Source organism: Pristiophorus japonicus, chromosome 16 (assembly GCF_044704955.1).
Source record: "Pristiophorus japonicus isolate sPriJap1 chromosome 16, sPriJap1.hap1, whole genome shotgun sequence".
NCBI lineage: Eukaryota > Metazoa > Chordata > Chondrichthyes > Pristiophoridae > Pristiophorus > Pristiophorus japonicus.
Genome location: NC_091992.1, coordinates 31,038,215 through 31,056,650, shown reverse-complemented (window position 1 = coordinate 31,056,650; position 18,436 = coordinate 31,038,215). Strand labels below are relative to the sequence as shown.

At 42.9% G+C, this 18,436-nt stretch overlaps 1 protein-coding gene across 2 annotated transcripts in view; it reads right to left on the bottom strand.

The window, feature by feature from the left end:
- tmem248 (transmembrane protein 248) overlaps positions 1-18,436 on the bottom strand; it is a 54,949-nt gene that overhangs the window by 17,729 nt on the left and 18,784 nt on the right. For both annotated transcript variants that reach the window (XM_070857180.1, XM_070857181.1), the window contains exons 2-3: positions 8,650-8,826; positions 4,590-4,875 (exon numbers count right to left, since the gene is read on the bottom strand). In XM_070857180.1, coding sequence (XP_070713281.1) covers positions 4,590-4,875; positions 8,650-8,826 — 463 coding nt within the window. The remainder of the gene's footprint in view (positions 1-4,589; positions 4,876-8,649; positions 8,827-18,436) is intronic.

Sequence of the window (18,436 nt, the reverse complement as noted above, 5' to 3'; positions counted from 1 at the left end):
CTTGCTTGTGTGTAAATTGGCTGCCGTGTTTCCTACATTACAACAGTGACTACTCCAAAAGTACTTAATTCGCTGTAAAGCGCTTTGAGATGTCCTGTGGTCACGAAAGGCGCTATATAAATTCAAGTCTTTCTTTTTAATAAAAGCACTGTGGTAATACAGTATTAAGCTAGCCAAATTAAAATACAATTAACCTCATTGACAAGGAGCATTTTCTAAAATGCATTCTCTTAATGATGTTTTTCCTCCGGGTGAAATTTACCCATTGAATTGTCTGGGTTCTTTTTATACCCTCAAACGTTTTTAAACTGTAAGGCCTCAACTTGTTTCAAATGCTCATGCTTTAACCAGAACAGGTGAAAGGAGCTGCAAGGCATCAGCGGAGAGTGCAAGAAGCCAGAAGATGGTGGAACTTAGTCTTGAGGTTTAGTTTGAGAATAATTTCTTTCCCCCTAAAACTAATACTTGTGTGAAGAAATCAAGAGGAGTTTGATTCATGCAAGGGCTTAGTGCTTGTGAGCTCAAGCTAACAATATTTACATTTTTTTTTTAAACTTAGACCCAGTGGGATGGCAGTGCAGAAAACCCTGGTGTAAAGTACACGTATGGGCCATCATGGATCCTCAGTGTAATGAGGGCAACAAACTCCAAAGTGTCAGAGAGTTAGCAAACAGGCGAGATCAGCAATGGGATAACTTCAGATACAAGATGCATAATGTACAAAATATATTCCTATAAAGCAAAAAAATAGGTGCACCAAAGCATAGAGTTCTGTGGATAGAGAGATTAATATAAAACAATGCTAAAATTAGCGATAACGGGCCCAAATTTCCCCAGGAGTTGCTCCGCTTTTTTTTGGAGCAACTTGATTTTTCTGGAGTATCTTAAAAATCGCCATTTTACACATTTAATTTGTGCCAGTGTAAGTGAGCTAGTTAGGATTTTTTTGTTTTTTTTTTCAAAAGGGGGCGTTACCAGCCACCTAGGCCTGTTTTGGCCATTTAAGCCAGTTTATACAGCTAATAGTTTCTCCAAGCTAACTTAGGCCAGTGTATGTGGCTGCACAGAAAACCCACGGAGAGTTAAATCAGCGCAGGTAACCAGAGATGGGGGGGGGGGGGGGGGAGGAAAAGGAAGCACAGAGGATCTTGCAAAGCACTAAAAACCTTCACAACAACATTAAAGTAGTATAAAAACCATCAATAATAAATAAAAAAAATAAAACATAAAACTTAAGTCACCTTGTGTATGCAACTGTGCACACTCTGCTAAGTGATTCACTACAGCTGCTGGGGCTTCTAAACAACAAATTTCCATGAACTCCGTGGGAACCTGTCTGACAGACATGCCACTCCTGCTATTGTCTCTGGAGGCTTTTGGTTCTTTGCTTTGCACAGGCACCCCCTGCCCAATCGCCAATTATTCCCGTGTAAGTGAGTAGCAGCAGGCTGTTCAGCCGTGGTGAGGCGTTACAGCTGTGCCTGATCCCATCCTTACTTGATGTTCACACGCATGCGATTCCAACAGATGTCACTGGATTGTGATCAGGGGCAGGAACACAGCAACTCTGAGGCCACATCTACACACCCTTACCTCAGCTGTGCTGAGATCCCTTCGGCCAGGGATGGGGCAGCGAGCATCGGGTCGTCCCTTTGGCCAGGGATCGGGGCGGTGACGCGCTGGGAGGGCGAGGAGCTACTGCGCATGTGCGCAGACTCCATTGCGTATGTGTACAGCTGCCGGCACTGTTTTCAATGCCCCCCATTCGATGAGAAACACCACGCCAGGACCCGGGACATAGAGCAGAGCGGCCAGAATTCTTGGTACGTGTTTTGGCAAGTTTTGAGTGCACAAAGTTGCCGCATCTCGGCAGTGCGCGCCGGAAAAAGGGGTTAGGGAAATTTGGGCCCAACAATATTAAAGATAATAATGTAAGGAATGTAAAATGTGTAGGAGAGAGAGATAGAGAAATAAGGGTTTTTATAAGCATATCAAAATTAAAGAATAGTTAGAGGGTAGGACAACTCAGGGATGATGGGAGTCCAATTGTGGAGGATAAGGATATGGTGAATATTAAAATAATGCTTTGCATTTTTATTCAAATGATGGTGGAGGAATGAATAAAGGTGTACTTGAGAAGGATACAGAACAATTGATAGAAATAACTGTAGAAATAAAAGTGGTTCTGAAACCATTAGCACTGGGTACTGATGGCATTCATCTTAGCCTGTTTAAAGAAGTCACGGGGGAATAACAGAGGCTCTGGCCACAATGTTTTCATTGTCAAAGATGCAAATTCTGCTATGGGACTGGAGAATAGCCTATGTAACAAGCTTGTTCAAAAAGAGAGAGATTGACACAGCAGGTAGTTCGTCTAATATCAATTGTAGGCAAACACTCAGAATTTATAATTCAAAATAAAATTAGTTAGCATTTAGAAATTCATGGGGTTAATAGAGGGCAGCCTTGAATTTATTAAAAGCCAATTGTGCTGGACAAATGTAGAGTTTTTTGTGTGTGACTGATTTTGTAGATAAAGGGAATGTGGTAGACCTAGTATACATGGATTTTGAGAAGGACTTTCAATATGCTGTCTCACAAGAAGCTTGTTTGAAATAAGTTTAAGAGGAAATGTAGCAACATGGATAGAAAGTTGGTTGACAGACATGAAACAGTTATGGTAAATGTGTGTTGTTCAGTGCTGGTCCACCTTTGTTCTTAGTACATTTGGACTTGCAGAAAGGGAATGCAATCTCAAAATTTACTGCTGAGATAAGGAACAAAGCTATGGGCAAGCGAGTGGGGCACAATGTTCCCTTTAAGCTGCCCGGCCACATGTCCCGCACAACCAGTGAGCTGGCTTTTAAATAGAAAAACCACGCAAGCACGCAAATTTAAATGGCCCATGCAGGCCAAAAGAAAATTACATAAACATTGATGTGACAAGTGTGATTAGTTTTGGATTGCTCTACCAAAGAGCCAGCAAAGACAATGGCCAGATTGCCTCCTTCTGTGCTATAAATGTCTATGGTTCTATAGTTAATAGCCACACTTGTGCAGTCAGCAGAATTTGGCAGCATACATCACGGGTTGATGTACATGACAACTTCCCTCATTCTGAGGAATGGAGTTTCTTTGGTCTTTCCCAAATATTTTGAAATAAAGTGCAGACTATGGACTCAATTTTGCCCAAGCCTGTTTTCCAGCGTATTGCCAGTTATACCGGGTTTTTCAGTGCAGAAATGCACCAGAAAAGCATGTCCAAACTTTCCTCGATCTTTATACTGTAATCCGGTGCCATGCAGCGCGGCCAGTCGCCTCGGGCGGGGAGGGGCGGTGGAACCTGATGTCTGCGCCGAAAAATGCAGCCGGGCCATCTGTACATGCACAGGGAAAAAAAACTTACGTTTTTGACATCGCTGAAATGGACGCGCATGCACAGTACAGCTGAGAGTTGGCTGTGGCCCTGAGTGAGTGCCGGTCCCGGTCCCCTGTGGCCCTGAGTGAGAGCCGATTGGTGCTCTCCCTCTCCCGCCGACCCTCTCCGGTCCTTGAGTGAGTGCCTTCCCGGTCTGTTCCGCTCCCCACCCCTAGCCCAGGCTGAATGGCCTCCAATGTACTTACCTGTGCCGATTTTTTAAAACTCTCTGCAAGGGTTTTCTTGAGAACACGTACGCTAGCCTAAGCAGAAATGGAGTAACTATCAGCTGGCCAAAGTTCACTAAATGGCCAGAAATGGCGTAGGTGGCTCGTTACGCCTCCTTTGGATGAAAAAAAAAGGTACCTAAAAAAGTGTTACAATTGATTGGGGAAACTGTGGATTTTTAAGTTAGGCCAGAAAAAGCAGTCTGCTCCAAAAAAACGTGCAAATTACTGAGGAAATTTGAGCCCTATATTCTTAAAGCTTTATTTAACTGCATATTTTCTATTATGAACTGCTTAATGTTTACCACACAGTTAGACAATACCCATGTCCAACAGCGCACGTAGTCTCTTTTGTTGACTTTTAGAAAGCAAAACAAAAAAAGAAAGAAAGAGGAAGTATTTATTTTCTATTTGGAAACTTTCAAAAAGATCCCCAGTTTGTTTTTCCAAATGATCTAAACCGAACAGGAGATGGCATGTCAATCACAACAAGTCCCTCCCTTGTCTCAAAATTGTCTCCTGAAAGATAGTGAACCATTTTTGGCATCTTAAAGTAAATTTTTGTAAAAAAAAATCTTGAAAGTTAATGATAAGCTACTGGGTATTTTATATAGCCATATTTGTTTGTGGAAATTAATTTCATTGAGGACCATACAAGTCAGCAATCATAATAATGAACTTGAAAGCAGGAATCACCTGACAACTGGGCAAATAGTGAGGGGGAGAAAGTATTTATGCAAAATTAAAAATAAACTGAATTACATTAAGTATTTTAAATTTAAATTCTAAAACACAAATACTAAAACACTGAAGTGCAGAAGATGTTTAGAAAAAAAGCAAGTCAATATCTCAAGACCAGAAAGAGAAATAAACGGCACCCAAGGTCATCAGTACAGAAAGGTCATCAGTACAGAAACTGATCCCACTGATTTCAATATCTTTACCTGTCAGTCCGATCTGATGTCCAAAGATAGTTGCACTAAGGTGTGTAATATTGCGCGAGTATCCACCAAAGGGTTTGAGAGGATCCAGTGTGAGCGTTATAGAAACAGAAATATTTATTGGTCCAGGATCTTCCAGAACTGGTGGGGATTGTGTGGAAGATCGTATTTGTCCACTTGTTACTGTGCTCTCTGGGGTTGTGGTTTCATTAATGAGGTGTTTTAAGGTTTCATTCTCAGATATACACAAGTCCAGATCATTAAACCTCAACAGAAAAGTGTTCCAGTCCTATCAGGAGACAAAAACGTGTTTTTTTTTAAAGTTGCAATTATGGTCTTCCATCTTTTAAAATAGACTGCAGTAGCAATCTCTACCTTAGCATCAACTAAATCTTTTTGGCTCTATTTATTAGAGTAATCTTCAACCACAAGCAGAATTACACTTTTGAGTGTTTTAGATCTCCAAAAAAAAAAATTGCTCACTGTTCATTTAATATTAAATGATTTACCATAGTAATTATTGGAGCGTGATCAAACATGGAACATAAATAAGTCCTTCGTCCAACAGCAGAAAGCATTTTGACATAGCTTCGCACCATACACCTCAATTATTTACCTTGTCCTAAGCCACAGGTTAGTTCTTTAACAGAGATGATAACACAGAGACAAAGAAACCATGGGAAAACACAAGTGCATAGAGAAGGGCTGCCCGCTGGCTCAGAGCTTATCCAGCAAGAAGCTGAGCTGTATCGACGAGAAGCATCCTTGAAACCCAGCTTGAGACACGTTAACTAATCTCAGTCAGAGGAGCGTGAAGAGCACGAAATTGGGCAGGCTTGCAATTCCTGATAACTATCCACGATGTGGCCTCTGAGTAATGTCAGAATTGGGCTCAGAAGGATGAAACCGTGCCACAACAAAGACTTGCATTTATATAGCAACATTCACAGAAGTGTAAGCAGCCAAAAATGGACACTGAGCGAAAGGAGGAGATATTAGGAGGTTGACTAAAAGCTTGGTCAAAGAAGTGGGTTTTAAGGAGGATAGGGTGGTGGAGAAGCAGAGAAGTTTAGGGAGGGAATACCAGAATGTTCAGCCCTAAACGACTGAAGACAGACATGGCTGCGAATGGGAGTGGGGGATACACAAGAGAGCAGAATTGGAGGAATGCAGAGTTCTCAGAGGGTTATAGGGCTGGAGAAGGTTGCAGAGATAGGGAGGGGTTAACCCATAAAGGGAACTAAATAGAATGAAAAAATTAAATGTTAAGTTTTGGGAGATCGGGAGCCAAGTTGGGTCAGCGAGTACAGGGATGATGACTGAGCAGAACCTGGTGCGGGATATGGTACAGACACCGCTTTGGATAAGCTGAGGTTTATGGAGGATGAAAGGCTAGCCAGAGAAGTATTGGAATAGTTAAGTCTATACATGAAGTCATGAATGAGGATTTCAGCAGATGGGCTGATGTAGGGGCAGACAGGCGATGTTACAGAGGTCTTTGGGGAAGGAGAAAATAAGATTTTTTTTAAATGCACACAAAATATCAGAATGCTTCAAAGTTTCAACAGATCAAAAAAAGAACTTTGTTGCGCAGGCTGAACATTCACAGCTAGAGATGACTAATGGCAGGTCTAATATTCCCAGTTCAGCTTCCACTTACAAATGAATGTCACATAATGCAAAAACTGAAGGTGGGAATTCAGATCTAAAATATTACGATCAGCTTAGTAGTACATGTGTGCCAAAGTGTCTGTCGCTTTGCCACATCAAGACAGAAATGTTTAGTAAACAGCATGCAAGTCACATCAAGCAGCTACCTTATGGATGTCAAGTGACCCTCTGCATACTGGCCATACAAGGTCACACCACAGCCCTAGTGACCCTGGTCAGCCAAAGAACAATCTGAGGCATTACCTCTGAATACTGCGATGAAGGGGTTGTCTTATGAAGAAATGTTGAGCAGGTTGAGCCTATACTCATTGGAGTTTAGAAGAATGAGAGGTGATCTTATTGAAACGTATAAGACTCTTGAGGGGGCTGGACAGGGTAGATGCAGAGAGGATGTTTCCCATGTTAGGGGAATCTAGAACAAGGGGGTCATGTTTCAGAATAAGAGGTCGCACATTTAAAACTGAGATGGAGGAGGAATTTCTTCGCTCAGAGAGTCGTGAATCTTTGGAATTCTCTGCCCCAGAGAGCTGTGGAGGCTGGGTCATTGCATATATTTAAGACGGAGATTGACAGATTTTTGAATAGGGTAATCAAGGGTTATGGGGAGCGGGCAGGAAAGTGGAGTCAAGGACAAGACAAGATCAGATCAGCCATGATCTTATTGCATGGCGGATCAGGATCGAGGGGCCCAATTGGCCTACTCCTGCTCCTATTTTTTATGTTACATTCTTATACCAGCTCAATTTACTAGTCTCTACAGAAAAGGAATTAAAATTGAAGTGCCAAGCTATTCAATAGAACCTATTGAGATTAGTTGCACAACAACATCCAAGCCATGTTCTGCAGACCTTGAATCGTCAGATTGAGGACAGAGAAGCAGTTTTGTTTTTGGTCAGTCGGTGGTTTCCCCTACACAATCCTGCCTATAGGATTTAACGAAAGGAAATTTTCCTTTTTAAGAGACTGACGAGCCATTAACAGCTACTATTGTGTTGTCTACCTGCAACAGGATTCCATAACTTAGAATTATTTTCCAAGAGATATACTTCTGGATAACTCCTGAATCACTGCATAAATCAATTCAAACGTTAAACCATCCCCCTGCAAAAACCATGCAGAGTGATAATCTGCACTTCTGCAACATCTTGGAGAGAGCACTGTGAGGCTCTTATGGAGAAATGAGCTATTGTTTGGTTGTTTATGAACCTCATAATAATTACTGCATAATCATCGCTTGTACCAGAACTCTTCTTTAAACAAAGATCATCGGCCTGAAACGTTAACTGTTTTTTTTCTCCAAAGATGCTGCCTGACATGCTGAATATTTCCAGCATTTTCTATTTGTATTTCATTGAATGTTGTTTGTGGAACCTTGCTGTGCACAAATTGGCTGCCACATTTCAATACAGTACAACAGGGGCTTGACTTCAAAAATTCTTCATTGGCTATGGAGCACTTAGGGACATACTGGGGTGTGAAAGGCATTACAAGTTATTTCATTCTATTCAAAAATGTTTTTTTCCCATCTGTGACTAGTCTATTCGTAAACTCAACAGCACAGTCATCCAATTTAATGAACAACTGCATGAAGTGTTTAACAGAATCATTGTTTGACACTATGCCAGCATTTACCACAGCCAATCATATCATGCCATCAGAACAAGACTTTGCAGTATCAAATTTAGTTTGGACTTCCATTGACATAATAAACTCAGATGGATCAAATGACAATTTAAAATGGTCTAGCAGAAGGGAGGTGTAAAGGATTGGTAGGGTTCTAGAATCCAGCATTTGCTATAAGCATTAAAAAAAAATTATATTTTTAAACCTTATATATAAAATTATTGCTATAATACTGTACTGTATGTTAACTCTGTAAAAGGGAAGGCAGGTATATACTTAGCAAACCACACATGCACAAGAGCAGTTTATTTGTTGATTTGTAGACACGGAAGTTCCTAAGTTTAGCTCTGTTCTTTTCCCCCCAGATGAATATATCCGACACAGATTTGTGTGTAAAATTGCCCTTACATTCACTGTTGGGATACTCATAAGAACATAATAGGAGTAGGCCATTCGACCTCCCAAGCCTGCTCAATAAGATTATGACTGATCTATCTCAATTCCTTTCCTGCACTATCCAAATATCCCTTGATTCCCTTAATATCCAAAAATCTGTCTTGAATACACTCAACAACTGAGCCTCCACAGCCCTCTGGGGTAGAGAATTCCAAAGATTCACAACCGTCAGTCCTTTTAATGTAGTTTCCCAGTCTTTACAAAACACTATGTAAAAGGTGTCAACAGTCTTGTAAAAGTCTAGAACTTCATCAGGACAAACTTAGTTAAAAAATATTACTTCCATGCAATAAAGGGAGACGAGAAACTATACCTCAGTCATTTCTGGAGACTTGATTTCCTTTATTTTAAAGAAGTAACCCAATGTCAGGAAAGCTATGGCCATAGCACTGACACTAATCATAAACACCACAAGAGGAGGACGGCTGCTGACGTATACCTTCAAGTTTTCCAATGGATGGATAGTAAACATGGTTCCGGTCAGGTAAACCTATAAAACAAAATGATCAGTTAAATTTGTCATAAGAACTGATTTCATTATCTACAGACTTAGGATGGAGAGCGGTAGGGGAAAATATTTTTTTAAAAAAGAGGACAGATAAGATTTCCTAAAATTCATTATTTTGTTCAACTGCTTTAAGGACATTGTATTGGTCATAATATTTCAGCACACCAGTACAATATGAAAGGAGGGAGACATTGAAATCAAGATGAAAGAAAGCTCGTACAGAATAAAGACCTGGAGAGGAAAAAAAACAGACAGACATTAGGTACTAAACCTGAGAATTAAGAACAGAAATATGAAAATAAATTTTCAGATAGCAAATAAAAAAAGTGGAAATATTACTGGCATGCACTTAAGGTTTGTGACAATGTTAACAACTATCCAGCTCCAACTACACAATTGTAAAATAACTTCAGTAATTTTAGTACATGAGGTTCCAATTAAATGCTGCTGTAAAGTTAGGAAGAACCACACAGCAATAAAGACTACATCTAAATTGCTCTTAAATTAATGAATACATGAGCATAAAATATCATCATGCACATTCCCCTCTAGGGCAAGAAATTATTAACCTGCTCCTTGCACAAAGGTAGCAATTCTCCACATGCATATTTTAAAAGGCAAGTTAGCAATGAATATTGCCCCCCGTTATTTTTTTTTTTTTAAAAACATGTTTGCTGATCTGAGACATACTGCTTTCTTCACACCATGCACATACCCATCATTTAATATAGTGAACGCAATGGTTTATGTTAACCTATGTTTTAAGCAGGAGTAGATTTCTTATCTGAGGTTTTGCTGTTGTTGACCATGCACTGGAGAAAAATCAGGCTAAGAGCCACAAAAAGTGAACAGGGACTCCAAAACTCAAAATCAAACATCAACCTCGAAGCTCCAAGATTTATTCTTTTATATACCCTTAGTTGCAGCTTACCAGAGTCCATTTTAAGATCACTGTGCCAAATGATCCTTGATGCACAAAAATTCAGAACACAAACAAGTTCTTGTTCATAACATACGACGATCAGCAAATCTTAGCACAAGTCACCTGATTTCATACAGCACTCATATAGCTAAAATATAGGCAATTAACCTCAAACATTGAGAATATTTCCAGAAAAATGCTGAATGTTTGTTTTTAATTGCCATTCGGCCTCATTTCCAGCCTGCCAAACTTTCTACTCAGCAGGCTCCAGTCGACTTAAACATCACATGGGACCACATTCAGAATGCTTTGATGTAGCAAACAGTAACTACATTCCCCATATAAATCTATATTTTGGCTAATAATTTGCCAGTTCTAATGATGGGTAGATAGTCAGTAGTCATAACCTGTCTTTTCTCTTTTCAGATGCTGCTTGAACCACTGTGTATTTCCAGCAATTTCTGTTTTTCAGATTTTCAGTATTTGTAGCATTTTCCTTTTATTGACCAGTTAAGTTGATTACAGAATGAAGGAACTCAGAATCAATGTTTACTCATGCACACAGCATTATCAGCTTTTGAAGGATCAACCACAAAACTGAACTTTAAAGATTTTACGCACAAGATTTTTTATTTAATTCACCCACGCTAATTTACTCTAGCCATGTCTCCGCATGATCCTACAAATATCCAGGGAGGACAGACGCACCAACATTAGCATCCTCGTCCAGGCCAACATCTCCAGCATTGAAGCACTGACCACACTTGATCAGCTCTGCTGGGCAGGCCACATAGTTTGCATGCCAGACACGAGACTCCGAAAGCAAGCGCTCTAATCGGAACTCCATCACGGCAAACAAGCCAAAGGTGGGCAGCGGAAACGTTACAAGGATACCCTCAAAGCCTTCCTGATAAAGAGAGACATCCTCACTGACACCTGGGAGTCCCCGGCCAAAGACCGCCCCAAGTGGAGGAAGTGCATCCAGGAGGGTGCTGAGCTCAGAGTCTCGTCGCCGAGAGCATGCAGAAATCAAGCGCAGGTAGCGGAAGGAACTTGCGGCAAACCAGACTCCCCGCCCACCCTTTCCTTCAACCACTGTCTGTCCCACCTGTGACAGAGACTGTGGTTCTCGTATCGGACTGTATAGCCACCTAAGAACTCATGCTAAGGGTGGAAGCAAGTCTTCCTCGATTCCGAGGGACTGCCTATGACGACGATGGGGGGGCAGTATATGGCCTCCGCTTAGTATCCTTCCCTAACTAGATAAAAAATGGAGGAACTCAAAGAAATGGGAATGCAAAGCCAAGTCATGTGCCAGAAGTAATACGTGGATATTAAAATATGTAAAAATGTTTTGCATTACTTTTCAGCCTATATTTCCATCATGACTACATTTGTCCAGAGTAGCTGTAACGTCTGTTCCTCACTATAAAATCACCTATTTCAAGGTTTGTTATAGCCTTTTTCGACCATCTGCTTCTTAGATTGTAATGTTGGCCTTTACTACAAGAGGATTTGAGTACAAGAGTAAAGACATCTTATTGCAATTATATAGGCCCTGATGAGACCGCACCTGGACAGTTTTGGTCTCCTTACCCAAGGAAGGATATACTTGCCATTGAGGGAGTGCAACAAAGGTTCACCAGACTGATTCCTGGGATGGGGAAATTGTCCGAGGAGAGGTTGAGTAAACTAGGCCTATATTCTTTTGAGTTTAGAAGAATGAGAGGTGATCTCATTGAAACATACAAAATTCTTACAGGGCTTGAGAAACTTCTTTACTCAGGAGGGTGGTGAATCTTTGGAATTCTCCAACCCGGAGGGCTGTGGTGGCTCAGTCTGAGTATATTCAAAACAGAGTTAGATAAATTTTTGGATATTAAGGGAATCAAGGGATATGGAGACAGTGCAAGAAAGTGGAGTTGAGGTAGAAGATCAGCCATGATTTCATTGAATGGCAGAGCAGGCTCGAGGGGCCAAATGGCCTACTCCTGCTCCTAATTCTTATGTTCTTGGTATATTCTACCCGTGGCCAAATCCCTTTGTCTTCCAAAGTTCTGTCTCGCAACTCCATTCAAATCTACTTTGCCATGTGACAACACCAACTATAAGCCGACTATATTTATCATTGTCTGTACACATTTTAAATGCAATATTATAATATAGTATTAATTGTATCTTTCAAAGCATTGCTCATGGACTTTTCCCACTTGTGCTGTCCAACACAAATTTGCTCCAAAAAAAAACTGAAATGCTGGAAATACTCAGCAGGTCACGCAGCATCTGTGGAGAGAGAAAAACAAAGTAAACGTTTCAGGTCGATGACCTTTCGTCAGAACTGGAAGCTATCCCGAACATTCTGTTTCTGCATTTCCTACTTGGAGGCCCACTTCTGCTCCCTTTCTTCCTAGCCGATAACTTGGCTTCCCACAGCCAACTCTTTTTCCCGTCCCAAAAGAAAGACAGACTTGAATTTATATAGAGCCTTTCACGACTACCAGACATCCCAAAGTGCTTTACAGCCGATGAAGTACTTTTTTGAAGTGTAGTCACTGCTGTAATGTAGGAAACGTGGCATCCAATTTGTGCTCAGCAAGCTCCAAACAAACAGCAATGTGATAATGACCAGATAATCAGTTTTTATTATGTTGATTGAGGAATAAATATTGGCCCCAAGGCATAACTTCTGCTGCCACTAGCACTTTTACTCAAGCGACTCGACTCCCTGCCATACTTCGAGACTCTGTTCCCCCACCATAAATATTTTGAAGTTGATGTTTGGCACAGAAAGCCAGTGAAAGTTGGCAAATACAGACATAATAGGGAAATAAATATAGTATCTCATTTTTCACAGGCAGTTGAGTTTTTGACAAGCTGCAATTTGTGAAGAGCAGAATTTGGCAAGTCGGCAAGGAGAACATTGGAGTAATCAAACTTGGAGGTAATGAAAACACAGATAAACATTTCAGCAACAGCGAAGATCAGCTCGGAGGTAGACGCTAGTAATGTTGCGGAGGTGAAAATTGGTGATAAGTGGTGGTAAGGATGTGGAACCTGAAAGCCAGCTCAACAGGAGCAGGTCACTGAGTTTGCGTACCATCAGGTTTAATCTGTGGGAGCTGTCAAAAGAGTGGGAGGGAGTCAAGTGCTCTGGAGCCCAGGTATGAAAATATGTACGCAATCGATCAAGGCACAATTAGGTTGCAGAAATAAACAGCTGCTGAAATTCTACACTTCAACTGGGGGAAATACTGTGGTCAGAAAGATGGTAGCAATGCTCACACATTTTATGGAGAGTTGTGCGGCTCGCCAGATCGTTCAGAATGAGCTGCTGGTCCACCTAGTAAGGAGTCAAAACCCTTGCTCGCCTAATGACCAACTAGTGCAGAGTAGGAAAAGCAGCATCTCTTTGCAGTTGAGGTGGCTCCAAGATTACATGCCTGGAAGTTGAAAACAAAATCAATCCTAAAAGGTGATAGATTCCTAAATCTGATACTTGATGCAAGCAGCCCCACAACATTCCAGGACATTATTAATGATTGATAGCCTGTTTGCCTCACTGAAAGTACCTGAAGACTTGAAATCGATCACTAGGGGGTGGAAGACTTGAATCGATCACTAGGGGGTGGAATTCTTCCCATGCAGCTCCAAATAACCCTGCAAGCCAACACCCCAATGAGTAGACTGGTCCTAGAAGACATGAGGCATGGAGCATTCCAGTATTCTGTATAGGTAAGCTGTATGGTTTTAGATAGTTAAACATCAGTATCCCTGCTCACATTTGGGCTCCCTCCTTGGCTCTGCCAATCTGTACCCAAGTGCAGTGCATACTTATGAACTCCATATTAGGCAAAACATTTTGTAGCTTGGCTCAGTTGCTAGCAATCTCATCTTCAAGTAAGAATGATGTGGGTTCAAGCCCCACTATAGGACTTGGGAAATAATCTAGGCTGACATTTCAATGCAGTACCAAGGGAGTGCTAGTTGTTAGAGGCTCCACCTTTTGACAAGTCATTGAGGCTCTGCCTGCCAGTTCCAGAGCAGGGAATTCTCCTGCTTCCTGGCCAACATCAACCAATACGACCAAAAACTGGTAATTTCATGGGCTATTTGTCAGATCATGCCATGCGCAAATTAGCAATACTAACATTTTTAAGATAACAACGAACATATATTGTCTTTTCTTCATCGTTACTGGGTCAAAATCCTGGAACTCCCTATATCGAACAGTGCTGTGGGAGTACCTTCACCACATGGGCTACAGTGGTTCAAGGCGGCAGCCCAACACCTTCTCAAAGGCAACTAGTGATGGGTAATAAATGCTGACCTTGATAGCCACACCCATGTCCCCAGAATGAATTTTTTTTTTTTACATGGAGAAATACGAGTAATAGAAACATTGGAATGCACATTTTGGTCCATCAAGCCAGGCCCAGAGTTCAAAAGCAGAAAACACAGTTCACTACCCATGTTCAATTTATTTTCTTACAAAATGCTTGTCCTGACTCTTTCAGAATTATTCTTGTAGCACTTTTAGACCATCTATTCCATGCTTTTCTACCCTATGGACAACCTCCTATGTGATAGTATATCTAGAATTAAACACAGCTTTACAACAGTGTCTACACTTCAAAAAGTACTTCACTGGCTGTAAAGCGCTTTGGGACATGCAGAGGTCATGAAAGGCACTTTATAAATGTTAGTCTTTCTTTTCTTTTGACCTACCTGAACTAGGTTTATGGTGCTTCCCTTTATTCTCAAGCTCCGATACGTCCTGAAAGAATTCCAACAGGCTTGTCAAGCATGATTTCCCCTCCCCCAAAGCCATTCAGACATGTCCTGATGACTTTATACTTCTATGTATTTCACAATATCTTTTAAGTCAGCCCATTATTTTACCAATGACGTGTCAGGGTCACCAACTTGTAATTTCTAGAACTATTCTAAAATCTATAGGAGTTACGTTACCATCGCTCCAATGCTTTGGTACAACTCCTGAATCTACTTAAAGACCCCTGCCAGATCATAGAAACTAGGTGCAGGAGTAGGCCATTCGGCCCTTCGAGCCTGGCTGAACATGCAACTTCAGTACCCCATTCCTACTTTCTCGCCATACCCCTTGATCCACCTAGTAGTAAGGACTACATCCAACTCCTTTTTGAGTGAATTGGCTTCAACAACTTTCTGTGGTAGAGAATTGCACAGGTTCACCACTCTCTGGGTGAAGAAGTTTCTCCTCATCTCGGTCCTAAATGGCTTACCCCTTATCCTTAGACTGTGACCCCTGGTTCTGGACTTCCCCAACATTGGGAACATTCTTCCTGCATCTAATCTGTCTAAACCTGTCAGAATTTTATGCCCAATTTCAGCCATTTACTCAAGCATCTTTATGCAGCCATCTGACCGCAGGCCCTTATCCTCGTTCAGTATCTTCAATCTTTCCACGCTTTCTATCAGTAATTAGTATCATCCTTAAAATTTCCTCAGCATTTCTCAGGACAAAAAAAACATTTAGTTTCAGGTGTCTCCCATACATTTCCCTTAAATTTCCAATGAATTCATTAATTAGAAGTTAAAACTTGGTACATAAAGTCACAAATCCTTTTCATTAAAAGGGACAGCACACATTCCACTGTGGCCAAACGTCAAAGATTTTACCGTCATGTGATTCACAAAGTCATACACAGGCTGTGTGCAGAGTGAGGGCACAAGAGTTTAAAATCAGATTCAGTGTAGCATATTTTCATTATTTATATAAATCACCATTATGGAACTTTGGCCTGTACACTGCTTTTTGAAAATGAGTAGGTTAGGATAGTATTGTGATCTTCAGTGACCAGAAACCCTTATTTTAAAGTTTTACTTAAAGTTATTGTTGCTCAGTCATTAAATCTTAAAATAGAAATCGGTGACCATCCCAAATCTGGAATATAATTTCTGTAACTGAAAGATTAATGTATTTAATTACTTTGAACCACAATATTATGTACACACACATGCAAGTGGGTATAATAAAAGTAATTTTTAAAGTTCTGATAATGTCCCACCTATTCATTAGCTACAAATATAAACAAAGGATGTGTGCTTTGCAGTGAAATGCAGTCATGAATGACTCAGTTGTGTTGGAGATCGCAGTGAAATAAAATATTTACTAAAAACCAATTAGGCATCAGTTATACTCGAATACCTTAAATTTGATACAAGGGTTTCTTTTTTTTTAAAACTCATTTGACCAGATTCCACCCAAAGTGCAGTCTGTGGGAATGTGCTGTAACATCACTATAACAGTCCAAAATTCAAAACATTTTACTAAATTCAGCTTCATTTGCTCATTTAAGAAGTCAAGAAAAAAAACACATGTTTTTGGATCTCTTAAAACAAGAGAATTTTACAACACAGGAGGCTGCCATTAGGCCCAATTTGTTTACACTGGCTGTTTGCTAGAGTAATCCTAAACTAACCTAACTGCCCTGCTCCCTTCCCATAGCCATGCATCTTCCTCTGCATCAAATATTTATCCAATTTTCCTGTAAAAGATGCAATGGCCTTTGCCTCAATTATCCCCTGTGGCAAAACTGCAACAATCTTTCAAAAGAAATTTCTCCTAACATCTTTCTCCACTCTTTTTCTGACAATTTAAAATTGATGACCTTTCATCACTGATGCCCAAAATAGTCTTCTCTTATTCACCCCATCAGAGTGAATATTTTTAAAATATCTATTAAAATCGCATCTTAGCCTTCTCTGATACAAAAGAAAAAGTTCCAATATCTTAAATCTCACCTCAAAAGTATATTTTTCCATTCCTGGCACTAGCTTGACAAATCTGCACTGTGCACACTAAGGGCCCAAGTTTCCACATGATTTGCGCCTGATTTTTAGGAGCAACTGGTGGAGAACGGACTATCTTAGAAATCGCAATTCTCCACATTTTTTTTTCTGCCGTTCTAGTCAGGTAGAACAGTTCTACTTTGGAACAGAATTTTTTCTTCAAAAGGGGGCGTGTCCGGCCACTGACGCCTGATTTGAAAGTTTCCACAGTGAAAACGTACTCCAAACTAAAGTAGAATGGAGCCAGTGAAGATTTTTGTAGAACTGAAAAAATCTGTTCTACACATTAAAAAAATCAGGCGCAGGTTACAAATTAGGCGTCCATGAACGAGGTGGGGGGGAGGGAACTCATTAAATTCGACAATAAATCCTTATTTATACTTATACAAATAAATCCAACCTGAATAAACATTTATAAGCAAAGAAAAGATTAAATAAACCATCTTCCTACCTGTGTGAAAGTGCTTCAGGCAGCTCAGCGATGTACCCGCGAACAGGGGGGTCGGGGGGGAGGGGCAGGCAGTAACGAGGCAGCAAACAGCTTTCCACTTGAGGTGGAAGCCTTAGTCAGCTCAGCGATGTTCCCGCGAACGGGGGAGGAGAGGGAGGGAGGAGGGAGGGAGGGAGGGAGGGAGGGAGGGAGGGAGGGAGGGAGGGAGGGAGGGGGAGAGGGAGGGAGGGGGAGAGAGGGAGGGAGGGGGAGAGAGGGAGGGAGGGGGAGAGAGGGAGGGAGGGGGAGAGAGGGAGGGAGGGGGAGAGAGGGAGGGAGGGGGAGAGAGGGAGGGAGGGGGAGAGAGGGAGGGAGGGAGGGAGGGAGGGAGGGAGGGAGGGAGGGAGGGAGGGAGGGAGGGAGGGAGGGAGGGAGGGAGGGAGGGAGGGAGAGAGAGGGAGGGAGAGAGAGGGAGGGAGAGAGAGGGAGGGAGGGGGAGAGAGGGAGGGAGGGGGAGAGAGGGAGGGAGGGGGAGAGAGGGAGGGAGGGAGGGAGGGAGGGAGGGAGGGGGAGAGAGGGAGGGAGAGAGGGAGGGAGGGAGGGAGGGGGAGAGAGGGAGGGAGGGAGGGGGGGGAGAGAGGGAGGGAGGGAGGGGGGGGAGAGAGGGAGGGAGGGAGGGGGGGGAGGGAGGGAGGGAGGGGGGGAGAGAGGGAGGGAGGGAGGGAGGGAGGGGGAGAGAGGGAGGGAGGGAGGGAGGGGGAGAGAGGGAGGGAGGGGGAGAGAGGGAGGGAGGGGGAGAGAGGGAGGGAGGGGGAGAGAGGGAGGGAGGGGGAGAGAGGGAGGGAGGGAGGGAGGGGGAGAGAGGGAGGGAGGGGGAGAGAGGGAGGGAGGGGAGAGAGGGAGGGAGGGGGAGAGAGGGAGGGAGGGGGAGAGAGGGAGGGAGGGGGGAGAGAGGGAGAGAGGGAGGGAGGGGGAGAGAGGGAGGGAGGGAGGGGGGGGAGAGAGGGAGGGAGGGAGGGGGAGAGAGGGAGGGAGGGAGGGAGGGGGAGAGAGGGAGGGGGGGAGGGAGGGAGGGGGAGAGAGGGAGGGAGGGAGGGAGGGGAGGGAGGGAGGGAGGGAGGGAGGGGGAGGGAGGGAGGGAGGGGAGGGAGGGAGGGAGGGGAGGGGAGGGGGAGAGAGGGAGGGAGGGAGGGAGGGGGAGAGAGGGAGGGAGGGAGGGAGGGGGAGAGAGGGAGGGAGGGGGGGAGAGAGGGAGGGAGGGAGGGAGGGAGGGGGGGAGAGAGGGAGGGAGGGGGAGAGAGGGAGGGAGGGGGAGAGAGGGAGGGAGGGGAGAGAGGGAGGGAGGGGGAGAGAGGGAGGGAGGGGGAGAGAGGGAGGGAGGGGGAGAGGGAGGGAGGGAGGGAGGGGGG